Here is a 14,203-nt window from a genome sequence, read left to right as displayed (position 1 = left end):
ACCGCATTGTTTAAAATGTTTAAATGGATGACTTACCTTGGCGTCTATAAGGAAATAGATAACAGCATTGTGGAAGCTTTTAAATTAATTGTTTTTTGCAAAACGTCGGTAATATCAAGGTAAATAATTTATATATGTAACTAATTTAGGCACAGTCTGACAGCTTTTCATGATAACATAGCACGCAATAGCAAATTGGAACCAACTAATTAATAAAGTAAAACAACAAAAATAATATAATATTTGAATAAAAACAAAACTGTGACTTTGATGGATTGTGAACTTGTGTGAATAAATAAATGTACCTGATCAGTGTTGTTTATACCATTCTGTCGGCTTTTTGAGCTTTAGAGAGAAGCCACATAAATTTCCCTTTTAAGAAGTATTGTTTACCCGAGATCAAATATCATTTTCCTGGAATATCAAAATGTTTATTCAATTCAAAAGAGAGCAATATATTCCCATAAGTACCAAGCTACAGTCTACCAGCATTAGCTATCAACAACAATTTACTTTTTCCTTCTGCCGTAAATTTGAAACCCATTTTATTAACTTGATTCTGTCATAAACTAGCCCGCATAGTAGCTCATTTAAACGCCAATATAACGTTTTCTAAGTCATGGTAAGCCAATGCAATGAGAGACAGAGAATTGAATGCGGGTAACATTTAATACTTTAGCAGTATAGTATTAATAAAATGTAAAATAATACTAATGTATGGAAATCACGTTCTTTAAATTAGAGCATCAAACAAAAGTAAGGTCGCTTTATTTAACGCTAAACAAGCAATACAAACGTAGTTTGACAAGGAAGCTAATGTGTGACATTGAACAACGCGAACTCGGAAGCAACCCTGAAATGGTTAAAATACTAAAGCATACATCTTTTGTACTACGTAAACACTAAACTGAAGATAAATCAAAACTGAAAGGTTATTGTTTCACTGACAGAGATGTAAGATAAGAAAACAAATAAATGCCGAGCGTATTAGCAACTAGCAAGATTGTAAGATTTGTAAGTAGTTCACAAATTGTAATGCTACGAGTATGTTGAACGTTCGATAAAATTAAAATTTGGTAATGGCCTTACTACATTAAATGGGCCAACATTCAAACATGTCCCAAAATTGCGTCAATAAAAGCGGCTACCTTCGTATTCGCTCCAATTTCAATTGCTCTTTAATGATAATGCGTGTTTCTACGCTGCCAGATACTCAACCAATGGCAATTCAAGGGCCTCGATTAAAGTTTTCACTGTCGGGTTTAATTAAAGCGATGGCTACTTAACTCGTTTTCTTAGAAACAGTAGCTGCATGAGTGAAACGAAAGTTTACCGCATCAGCGCACATAGAAATCTGCAACATGCCATGGTGATGATTTTCTCATTTCTCGACAGGATGGAGCGATTTCTAACATGTTGCCTACAGTACACTTTTTGTTATTTAGAAAACGTGTTAGGAACTTATTAAATGTAAAAGAAAAATACTAAAAATATTATTTACCAAACAGCCCAATTAAGGGAAGCAACGAACGCTGTAAAAGTAATAAGACGATAGCAGTTCGAGTGAAAACAATCTGTACTCTCTCTGTATCTTAAAATAAAAGTAATAATGACAACATAAGTTCCTCGCATTATTTTATCGATTCGGTACTTTTTCTAATTTATTTAGTCAATACTTACGATTAGTGTGAGCAAGTATACATATAAATGCACATGCGTGCTTTGTCAGGCGATGCGATTTACCATCAGGAGTCAGGAGTGGTCTCTAAACCGGTCGGACCGGCCGCACTCGCTTCGTCGAAACACCATCCAACTCACTTACTTAAATTGTTAAACTGTATTACTTGGCAAATTGAATGTGTCTCAAATGGAAGGAAATGACTTAAAACTGTTTCATGGGTTTAAGTACCGGTTTAATCTCACGCCATCTTGGCACTGCTGGTACTTAGGTACCAAGTTGAATAATATGTTTATACGGGTATGCACTTATGTAAAATTTATATGAAACTAATGATGTGATTAAAAAAAGCAAAAATTACTAAAGTAACGCGTATAGGTTCTGTCGGCGTAGTGGATAACGTTTCGTGTAACGTTGGTTTTGCTGTGTAACCAAATGGTATACTGAAATAGACTTCGTTTATAAACAGCTCATAGGTACCTCTATAAGGGGACGCAGCCCTTCCAAATGCCACACTATCCCCTATTAAAGCTTCCTACTCATGATTAGATTACATGTTTCATTGCTACGAATGTGGCTGAGTAGACACATTTTTTGGATAATTTATCATTGCTCTGGATAATTAATTATGTTATTAAAGATACGCATGGATGAAGATTAGAGTTTATGAATTTCGCAGCATCTAGTTGTCTTTATGGTAAATAATATCAAGGTGTCACTTCACGCATCTTAAAATAACAATAAGCTATAATAAATTTTCCACAATAACCTTGCAGTGTTACACCTATACTGCGATAAGAATTAGTCATTCCATCCGTATTGAGCCTCCTACACTTGCCGGGTGGACGCTAATCAAACATGCTGTACTAGTACATCATAGACAAATACGTGTTGAGGAAACTATAGGAAGCTTGTGGGACGCTCCGGTCTCGTTCCGTTCAATTCAAAGGACTGCTATTATTAACGAGATCTAGGTATCACGCGTTATAGTGATATTAAAAGTATTTAAACAATGATAATTGAAGCATGTTTCAGGGTATCTTTCAATAATCACTAGGTATCGAAATCTATTACTCATATACCTATGACGACGGATGATGTGACAACTTTGATTAACAATATCTATTAAGAATTTAATTTGCGTGCCAGATCTCATTAAAACAATTTTAGGTACTTTATTTTAGGATAACGAGTAATAATGACGGTCCCTACAAGCTCACAAATTGCATTTTTATAAACTGACCACTTTACCAGCGATTGATCCTAGTCTGATATAAAAACCGGCCAAGTGCGAGTCGGACTCGCGCACAAACGGTTCGTCCGTACCATTACGCAAAAAACGGCAAAATAATCACGTTTGTTGTATGGACACTTAAATATTTATTTTATTTTGTTTTTAGTATTTGTTGTTATAGCGGCAACAGAAATACATCATCTGTGACAATTTCAACTGTTCATGAGATACAGCCTGGTGACAGACAGGCGGACAGAACGACGGACACTCGGACAGTGGAGTCTTAGTAATAGGGTCCCGTTTTTACCCTTTGGGTACGGAACCCTAAAAAGGAACTAGTGTCAACAGGGCCAAATATTAAACGGAAATGAGGCATTTAAGAAATGGTAGGTACCAATAAATAGTACTAATTGTACCAAAAACTCAATGATTCCGGTACGTGTGGAACAAACTTTTGGATAGGTAGCTTGTGCAAAAGCGTAGTGTAGGTAGGTATGGCGTAAGTACCAGTAATATGGTACATGTCGATGTTACGGGCAACTTGATAAGACCGGTCACTATGAATAATGATCGGTCTGTCTGCAAAATGCTCGCATCAACTGGGCAATGTAATTAAAACTGCATGATTAATCACTTTGACCGGTCAGTATAAATAATGACCGCTGTATAGCAAGCTTGGGCAATGTAATAAAACAGATGGGCTGTAGTCTAAGTTTAGTTTAGGTAAGAAATGCAACCCCGCACAGAAAGGAACTACTTACAGAAAAGTAGCTTTAGGTTAGGTTAGAACTGAAATCCTCCACAGAAATGAAGAGTTTATAGAAAAGAAGGTTTAGGTTATGTTAGAACTGCAATCCCAAACAGAATGGAACTGCTTACAGAAAAGTAGGTTTAGGTTCGCTTAGAATTGAATCCCCCCACGGAACAGAACTGTTTTAGAAAAGTAGGTTTAGGTTTGGTTAGAATTTCAACCCCCTTCAGAAATAAACTGCTACCACCGCGGCGCGACCGAATTTATCACATTGCCCGGCTAGAAGTAGGGAAGTATTCATACTGATAAATTCAAACTAGCTCAAACCTTGATTTATTAAATGGACCACCAATTGACCGACGAAAGTAATAAATTTATCACTTTGCCCGACGCTCTTGGGCATTATTGATAATGACCGGTTATTACTTACTGTATACTGCCCGGTTAATCAAGTTGCCAGTAACATCGACACACCTAGTTCTTTTCTTACATATTGAAGCTATACTTATTTTTAAATGTTTCGCCCACATACAATCTGTCATCAGTGATGATTAGTCACATCACCACTGAGGCATGTAGGTGTATATGTATTCCTATGTAAATTAATTTCTTAGATTCTCAACTATTCAGAAGGAACTATTTTTAATGTTTTTCTTATTTATAGGTACCATGTTTTATTGAATATGGTACCTAAGTGATAAAAATATATTATAATATATATTGAATAAGTATACCTATAAGTAGAAGCCCCTAGAGGGGCTAATGAACTAAGTGTTCAAAACTTAGGATTATTGTAAGGCTTCCATCGCCATTAATTTTCAATTTGGTATGTTTTTTATTTTATGTTATTTTTCCTCTCTTTTTTGTACGCATGTGTGTGTGCGTAAGTGTTAGCATTAGTTTAAAATTGAATATTTTGTTACTACCTGTGAGTTCCTGTAATTGGCTTCCTGTTTTAATCTTGTTGTTTATTGTAAGTGTATAGCTGTTGGTTCTCCTTAACATAAATAAATAAATAAATATTACCTTCTGTAGAGATTATTAATGTTTACAATGCAGCGAACTGCATGTCCCAGAGCAATTGCGTTAAAAATGTGGGAGCGGTTAAGTTATCTAAGCAATGAATACTAAAAAGGTGCCTTTATAGCCTATAAGGGCCTATAGCCTGTAAGGGCCTGTAGCCTGTAGGTGTAAAATAAAATACTCTAAGTCTATTAGGTCACGCTTAACTTTGTGATTGGTAAATTTTAAATAAGTCACTGAAAGATGCAAAGTGCAATGCAAACCCGTGATAAAACAGATGTTCGATCGAATGTGGGTAAACAAAACGCTTGACATTTTGTGACAGTCGCGGCAAGACGGCCCAGAGAGCGCAGCGCCGGTCAAGGTATACGGGCCAAAGGTCGATGACAGCGTGACCAAAAAAACTTGCCAACACAACTTTGCCGAACGATTCTAACTAGAATATTCCAAATTCTAACCTGATGAAATGGATTCGTTTTCCGATTTTGGTGTCGTCGGCGGCATCGGCAGCGGCATCGAGGGAAGCGGCTGAGTCTGTTGCTGTTGCTGTATAGTACATGTGTTCCCGAGTAAAGACTGGGCCGTGTTGTATGTCATAGTCATGCCATCGTCGTAACCCCATAGCTCGAGCCCGCCGTACTCGGGGGACGCGAGCGATTCCGGAGACATCACCATAGCCGGCGGCAGACCCAGAGCGGAAGACGACGTCACTTCGGACGAGCTCTCCTCGAGCATTCGCAGGGTCTGGAAGCCTCCGTTGTTGGACCAGCGGCGTCTCATGTCGACGAGCGCGTCACACGCTCCGAAATCCAAGATCGCCGATGGACATCCTACGCGGGCTTTCACTTCACTTTTTCCTCACACTAACTTTTAAAAACACGCAACACTCCGCGCGTCTAACGTTCACTGTCAACCACTAGAACTTTTAAACGTCTTGATATAATAACTTTCTCGTCACTACACAACCGTGCAACAGGGTAGAAAAACTAGCGAGTCTCACGAACGAACGAATTTATTTTCTATGGTACGAAGTTTGAAAAAACGAGAGGAGTGCGTTGCGCTCGCGCGACCGTCGTCAACGGAGTACATAGAACGAGCGAACGACGCGGCCGAGCTCTCACTGCCACGGTCGAGTGTGACGTCACGTCACGGTCCCCGCGCCGCGCGCCCGCCCCGCTCGGGCCGCGCGCAGCCGTGGCACAGAAAGTAGACTCACGGCGACATTATGTAGCGCGCGATAAAACACCCTCAATTTTTAAGCGACTATCAACTTTGCTTGTTACGTAAGTTGGAACGCTATTTAGAAAAAAATATTTAAGTAGACTATTAACTTCTATTTCGTAAATTAGGTAGATGATTGGCGGACGATTTAGTTTAGCCTTTTTAAATAACAAATTTAATTTTTCATAGATATAGGTAGGTACAATAACAATTTGCACAAAATAAAATAAAAAACTGAATAAAATATACCAGTAGGTAGCCAATAGTTCCTACAGATACTTAGATGCCTAATTACCAAAAAACAGTTTAGATGCCTAATTCATTAGTAAATAATATTAATTAGCGTATTAGCTCTAAAGGAGAAAAAAATATATAAATCTACTCGTCTCTACGTGCCTGATTTTATTATGTAGCATTTGGTAGCATGAATTGATTTATTGCAAAAGAAAACGTATGAATAACAAGCCCTAAACTACATAGATATAAATTGATATAATAGACCGACTAACACATACAGGCAGGTCCAGTAACTTCAAATACCCACCTTAGACACTTTTCTAGAATTTTCTCTTACAACGGAACGTAACCCTCATCGGAATCCCGGGAGCCAAAGTCAACTAGGTCACCGCGGGATTCAGCAAAAGGTCAATGTTAAGAGGCCTATCGACCCCCCGACCTAGATATCTACTACCTATCGGCACAGATATCAGGCCGGCTAACCTGACACATTTCAGAACCGTGCCACCGATATACCACAGATCGGCGATGCCCTCAAATTTGGAACGATGACCTGAATTTCAGGTAGTTATCGCACTTCAGCCAATATTCGAATTATAAATGATAAAATCGCAATGTCCTCGGTCCAATACACGTGAAATGGGGTCCCTTAGTTTGACATAATTATTGAGTCATAAATCATAATGTAATGATTGTCATATTATCATTAGTCATAATTCTGAAACCGTTAACTTTTCAGGATTTTCCTCGGGTTATCCTATAGATAGGTTAGGTTAGGTTAGGTTTGTTTTATGGCAATCCTGAAAAGTTACGCGTGTCTGAGAAAAACCAAATTATGACTAATGATAATATGACAAACATTTTACATTATGACTTTCAATAATTATGTGAAATACGTCAATGGTGAAAAAGTACCAAAATACCCTAGAAAACAGCCAAACGCAATGCCGCAGCTCCATTTCGGGTTTTGTAAGCCGCGTTTCGTAATAGCATGCTTTTCGCACAGGCATGTATGCGTATGAGATGGTGGTGGCATAGATAGCTCTGTGACGCGGCAGCCATGATTGAAGTTGGCGTCATCAACAAATCACGTGTTAGCTAGCGGAGCGTTGACCGCGAGTGTTTTGGAAATACAGCGTGTACTTCTTCCTTACTCATGCTAAACTTATGCATCTTGCGAGAGTTCCGGAGTTATAGTTGGTCAAACCAAATTGTCAAATAAGAACAAAAAAAACTATACTCATCCTTTTCTTTTAGGTGCTAGTACTAGTGTAAGACAAAGATAGATGATTCTCTCTGTCTATGTTTGAAATGAGACAGTCCTTTGACAAACTATATTAGTTATTACTCTGGTAAATATTAAATCAAAATAGACACCATTCATTTGATGCTGTCGTGAAATATCGCTGTTAGAATATTCTTATTGTATGAAAATATTTCCTTGTTAGAGTCATATTCTCGTAGGAAATGAGCTTTAAATACTTATTTACCTACACATACAAGGTCTGTAGTCTGTTGTATACAGTATGCAACCCCTAGTTCGTATACGAAATGACATCAGTTAATAAATGTGAAGGATAATTATGAAGGTATTTGTCAACAAGCGAAAATTCTGTTAAAATATCTAGATTCTAACTAACCTATTTCGTATAGATATCCTCCGAGACCACGGGGACAACGCCGTCCTCGAAACGTCGGAGGTACATTTTAAAACTATTTTACGCGATTAAGTCCCGTGGAGAAATAATAATAGTATAGATATGTACAGAACTTGCGCTTAAAAAGTTTTAAAGTCAAATCACTAGAACCCTAGCTAACGTTGCTAATTAATAGACGAGAAAGCAATATGGAACACGTACATATATGATTAATGAATATCAATACATGTTCAAAGCTGGAAACTTGATTAGTTTCATGAATATTCAGATCTAACGAAGATAAAACGAAGATTGCAGATTAATGGGGGCATCCATTAATCACGTTATACCTTTTTGGCTAGTTTTTGACCCCCAAATGGTGATATTTGGTGATATTTTCCGGACCCCCCTCCTATCCAATATGACGTAGTAAATTTCGTTACTAAAAACTAGTTCGTACATCTGCATATAAAAGCTCCAAAAGTCCATTATTTTGCCGGTAGATTCCATTAGGTAATTTGGGCATTCGAGCGTGCAGAGCATTACAGTAGTGTTTCTGCCCCGCCCCCCCGCCCGCCCGCGCCTCTCTTTGCCGAATTACTTTGCATTTATCTGGCGCTGCTGTTTACACCTTCCGATTCTCGATTGTGATTCGATCTTTAAACGGATTCGGACTTATAATACCTACATGCGTTTATTTTTAAATGTGAGACTAGACTTTAAAAGTAGACGCGTTTTAATTACTTCCTCAATTAACTGAATCCGAATAGGGAAATGACAATTGCTAGCTACAGCTACTTAGGTACAACTAGTACATAAAGCCGACAAATAATATGTAAAGTCTGTCAGTAGAAAAAGGCGCCAAATTTAAAAAATGTAAAAAACTATTTCTATTCTTAAGCGTATAAATTTTTTGTCGTTTATAATAATTAATTAATTATTTATGTCCTTACATGTCCGTATTTTTTTTTAAATAACAGGGTTCCAAATTCAAAAACAAAACAACTGCTGCTGGGTCTCAGAAGGTTTTAAAGATTTTTGACAGGCGATATTTGGTGAATATGGGGGACGTGTTGTTGTATTCACTTCAACGATTCGATGATAATTGATAGGACGAGCACGGTAATTCTCATAAGTACAACTCTGCGAGAGACATATGAACTTTAAACGAACGAAGTTTCCTGACGACCGGTAACCGATTCGGCCTCGATATTTTAAACGATCGTTACGATTGTCGCTTACAACATGACAAACGGCAGAGTCTAAACGGCCTTTCCTGCACCGATTCGCCACAGCCTTGATCCCTACTAATGTCTATTAACAGATCGAGGAATCAACTGAACTTTTTGCTCGACTGGTTTCCATTAAATGTAAATTAGAGATAAAATTAATCGGCCAGTCGCTGGAGCCACATCATTACCGAGTTTGTGATGCTATTACAACTCTGCATTAGGTAATCACTACCTGCCGAATTAAAGTTTGTTTATTGTTTCAGTTTCCACTGACAACTTCGTTAATGGCTATTCTTTAGAGAGCTTTATGAATTAATTGCCTTTACCACTAATAGCCTCTAAAAGCATTTCATTAAATCGCGAATTGCCAAGACTCGTTTATGAGTTTGTTTTTTTATTAATCGCCGCAGAATAAAAACCACTTGTCATGGTGATAGCGGTTGGTAGCTGAGCAAAGATTTATGAACGGCGAATTCTACATACCAGAGAATGATGAATGTAATCGAATCTTGGCTGCTAGCCATCCAGCCTTTTGTTGGAGCTTTAAGGAAATAAGTAAGTAAACAAGGCGATTGTAACCACCCTGCTTTAACAATGGCGCTGAAAAGTCGATAAATTACTGTTCCGGGTCGTCAGCTACATAGCTCGCCTTACCTGTAACAAAAACAAAATAGATGAGAAAACTAATCGATCAACAAGGCAACAACGGTCTAGCAGTTAAAATGGTAATCATAACGAAACGCATGTTCACTGCCATTACTGCAGGGGCATCAAGTTTTTCATGTTTAAATACATTGTTATTTGTAACTTATACCATTATGGGTTGATAAAAACAAGAAAATCTAAATTATCGAACGCGATCCGCAAAAGCATGACGAAGTGTACGTAAGACGACGCTCACGAAGCTTTCTCGGTAGAGCGCACTCGATGTAAGCTGACGGTTTGCGGTGGTTATGGATTACCTAGAGCTTTCGCAGATTATAAGTGCTTTTCAGTCGGCCGGTTATGCGTCGTTGTCGTGTTTTTACTAGCGATGTGCAGGCGCATAAAAAGTGGACGCGGCGGAGTTGTCTGCGCGAGCGCAATTAAGACCAAGGTCTCCGGGTTATCAAACCCGAGCCGGCGGTGCCGCGCCTCGCCGCCGTCGCAAAAAAATGTAGCGAATAATGAAGTCGATGGTATTAAAAGATAATAGCCGGACTAACACGCCGGCTGTGTCCTTACTGGCTGCACCGGTTGCGAGCCTAGGCGATCCATTGCAGGCGCTGGGAACCGATCGACTCGGGACGCTTTACATGCTGGCGAATGCGCGGCGCCGCGCGCCGAGTGCATGGCATATGTCCTACCAGAGCCGGATAAAGCTTGTTTTTACAAGAATTCTGCTGTTGCAGGTGGGAATTATGCGCATTAAAACATTCACATCAGACCGAAAGGTCTCAGAGGCAAAGCATACTTTGAGAATTTGGGAATGTCCACTTTTAGACACGAACTTCAACGTCTTCAACGTCGCGTCATCGCTGCCATACTCCCGGATTAGGAATGCATAATAATATATGTTATACTTCGCTTATATTATAAGAATGTCTGAAGGTTGTTTCCATATTTATCAGTGATACCTAATAAAAATATAGTGTTTATTGTACATATTAAAATAAAATCCAATCGCGCGGCCTTCACGCGCTTGTCGGAACAATAATAACTTTAATCTTTGCCCTAGATATGTTTAGGCTAACACCAGAAACGAGACGAACGACTCTTTCAAAACCACACAAGACATTCCTAGTAGGTCAGTGAATGGTTCTGGCCGGTAGCCATGACGTGAAGTCAAGGCTGAAGAGCATCTATTGCATACGCAACGAAATCCTGTTCGTTGACTCCTATGCACTTGACGGACTGATGTCATTCGCACTGCAATGTGACCTGCTAAGGAACCACGTTACCGTTCAGTCACATGAGCTTACATAATGCCTAGAGACAATGTAATCTGATGTCGATTGAACGTAGTCTTACTGCAGTGTGCTTTGGTTGCACTTTCGCTCGGACACATTCGAACTCTTCAATCATTCGCAATCTCTATATCTGTGATTTAAAACGTCCGTTAAAACTAGACTTTAAACTTTAGCTGGTACGGTTCAAGTTGAATTTAAAGTTTGCTTTTGAGGCGTTTCGAAATGGTAGTTGCAAGTAGTATCATTTACGTGATGTAACTATCGAGTCCGAGTGATATGATTGTGAGCGCGGTGAGGGCTGCCGTGGGCATGGATGGTATTGAGGTGCTGGGAACGGTCGAGTGGTGCGTGCTTCGCACCAATTACCATCCATTATGCTCTAATCATAGAAATAAACTTGGATAACTGTTCTTTAAGATTTACCACCCGCAGTACGGTATATTGTTTAGGTAAAGCTCAGAAGGGAAACTTGTAAAGTTGATTAAATTTGGAAGGATGTTTTTCTTCAGCGCCGCGGCATGCCGAACCGGATATTAATCACGATTAAAGTCAGCAAAATGTTGTAATTGGACCGTCGGTGTTTTATGAGCTTATTTACGAGTTTTCTCGCAAGTTTTTGTTTGGTAGGAATCGAACTTAGTGAAATTCTGTTTGTTTATTTAGGGCTTTATTAGAAACCTGTCTAAACAACACTTAAATAAGTTACGTAATTACGAACAGACAAGAATATAAGTAATAAAAAACCTTTGACGAAAATATTATGAATTGAGAATGTCATCGCATTTATCTGTTGAATTTTGCCTCATTGTGCCTTAGTGCATGCTTATACAAAGCAATCATTTCATCTCAGTACATTAAAATATTACTGAACTAGCAGCAAACTAGTATTACAAATTACAACATTAATTTCTGTGTTTCAAAGTAACATTTTGTGTAAATAAAGCATATCTAGCATTCAAACTGATAAGAAATTCTACCTCTGTATAGACTAACACATCACTTCCCTTCATCCAATGAATCCAATCAGTACGTAGAACTTATATTGCAAATAGGTCAGCACCGGACACGATGCGCCCGCGCCGACCGTTGGCTGCGCGTGAGCGGCTTACCGAGTGCACTTGTCGTTGCGTAACACATTGTCCTCGCTATTGTGGGATACCCAATCAGACGCTTATCCAAATAGACGTCGCACAGTTAGCTATGTTAATAATTGTTCTACATTACGGTCAAGGAATTTGATTTCAATTACGTACCATTACGTAACTTGTCACATTAAAAGTTATAATTATTATTTAGTGATCTCTAGAGCAGCATTTCCCAAACTATGGGTCGCGAGCGAATATTAAGTGGGCCGTGAAACTACTAGGAACTCTAAGCGTTACCAATAACATTTTATGCCCCCTTTTTAAGACCTTTGTTGTGCTCCAAAAATTGCTGTTTTTGTTAGGTGGGTCGTGGGTACTCGGAGTCCAGTCAACTTTGGGAACCACTGTTCTAGAGGCTTTCATATTGAAAAGGACTGTGACAAGGTGCGGAATGGCACGAAAATCAAATTCCTACAGTTTTGCTATGCTACCCAAGCGTTTGTATCCGCTAGAATTCAATCTAAACGCGGAAACAATGTGATTTCACCATTTCAGTGATCGTGATAGTGATCAGAAAAACAAATGGAACAATCGTGTTAACTAATTTTCAAGTTAAATCTAACACACTTCTTCTTTCTTCGATAAAAAAGATTTGTAACGTAGTTAAACCATATTTATCTGGTCGCAGTTGTGCGACCCGATAAATATGGTCTGATGATCTATCCAGATATGTCTGTGTAGGATACCTTAACTCTAGGTGCGATGAGTCGATGACACAACTATGCATGCAATTGGGTCGGCTGTTGCCAGGTAGGCTAATGCATTTGTTAACTATTCACTATACTTACGCTACACCACTTACTGGACGCTTTTTGTTAGCATCATGTCATCACTAGTTTTTATGGCGTAGTCATTAGTAACTTAAGATATGGTTTAAATAATGGAGGTTTCTAAAATAGAAGAGTTAATAGTATGCGCGGTGGGGTTGCGGTAAATTGTGTGGGGAGTTTTTAAAGCGTAAGGTTAAAATAACGTTACGTTACATCGGCACTTAAAGGATACGAACGAAAGGAATGATGAAGGCTGTAGTAGACATTGATATTTGCCACTAGCTTTTCGGTGAAGAAAAACACAGTCAAGAAATTTGCATAAATATGTGGGAAGAAATTCAAAGGTGTATGTATATGGTGTAGTCCTAAACCCGCACTGAGGCAGCTTAAGGGACTAATAGCCCTATCCCTATTGAGCATGACAAAAACTATGTTCAGTAGTGGGACACATATAGATGAAGATTACGACACAGTGCTGCTCAGCACTGTAATTACACAAATATGTATTTGAAACCTACGCTTTCTAGCTTTATTAATAGTTGGAGCCATCTTCATTTATTTCATTTATTTCATGCAAAAACCATGGTTATAAAAGGTGTTACATAGAGATTTGGTACATGGTCACCCTGCAAGGGCGTAGCACTGTCTTAAAAACTAACTATCTTCAGAGTAATTTCTCATGAACAGCCAGCCGCGGAACAATACGCCGACAAACATTTTTTTTTTATATTCGTACACTTTTACATGGACGATTCGTTTCTTTGACGTGTTCCGTGTCGAGTGTCAAAGGAAACGTTGACTTCTAGCACGCTTTGGCAAAAAACATGGAAAATTAAAATAGGAACGTCTGACAGCCTAAGTCGCCTCCCGCTTCCTTGCCAAGTTTGCAATTAGACAGAATAATACGTTTCTTATTTTATTAAAAAACAACCACATGTGCAGACCTCGTTATTTTGTATAGTTTTTTGCTTGGATTATTTTAAGATCCACGTTATTCCGCGAGCCAGATGCGATTTAAGCGCTGAACCATAAGGAAGTCGCAATTTTGTTCGTGTCATATTTTGTTTTACGACGCCAATTAAGTTTTGCTGAGGAAATTTGCAAAGGAAATACCGAGTAAAACATCATCAGATCGTAAACGCTAATGAGGTAGACAGGGAATTTCAAAAGTCGCCATAATTGAGTGACTGGGAAACTTGTTCAGGTGGAAGAATCGAACTGTCTATCAAAATTCAATGTAAATTAGCTCTAATTCAACGATGATACAGTAGTCAATAACTTAATTTAAAACGACTGGATCGATATCAAAGGGTTTCAACCGCAAAA

At 38.7% G+C, this 14,203-nt stretch overlaps 1 protein-coding gene across 4 annotated transcripts in view; it reads right to left on the bottom strand.

The window, feature by feature from the left end:
- LOC134742380 (ecdysone receptor) overlaps positions 1-14,203 on the bottom strand; it is a 324,182-nt gene that overhangs the window by 36,549 nt on the left and 273,430 nt on the right. For 2 of the 4 annotated variants that reach the window (XM_063675493.1, XM_063675492.1), the window contains exon 1: positions 5,145-5,790. The exons of the other annotated variants lie outside the window; for them this stretch is intronic. In XM_063675493.1, the coding sequence (XP_063531563.1) occupies positions 5,145-5,466 (322 nt within the window). In that variant the 5' untranslated portion in view covers positions 5,467-5,790. Of the gene's footprint in view, positions 1-5,144; positions 5,791-14,203 lie in introns of those variants that run through there. 4 annotated transcript variants of the gene reach the window in all.

Source organism: Cydia strobilella, chromosome 6 (assembly GCF_947568885.1).
Source record: "Cydia strobilella chromosome 6, ilCydStro3.1, whole genome shotgun sequence".
Taxonomy (NCBI): domain Eukaryota; kingdom Metazoa; phylum Arthropoda; class Insecta; order Lepidoptera; family Tortricidae; genus Cydia; species Cydia strobilella.
Note: the sequence above shows the minus strand (reverse complement) of the source record. Positions and strands in the feature narration are given on the sequence as shown.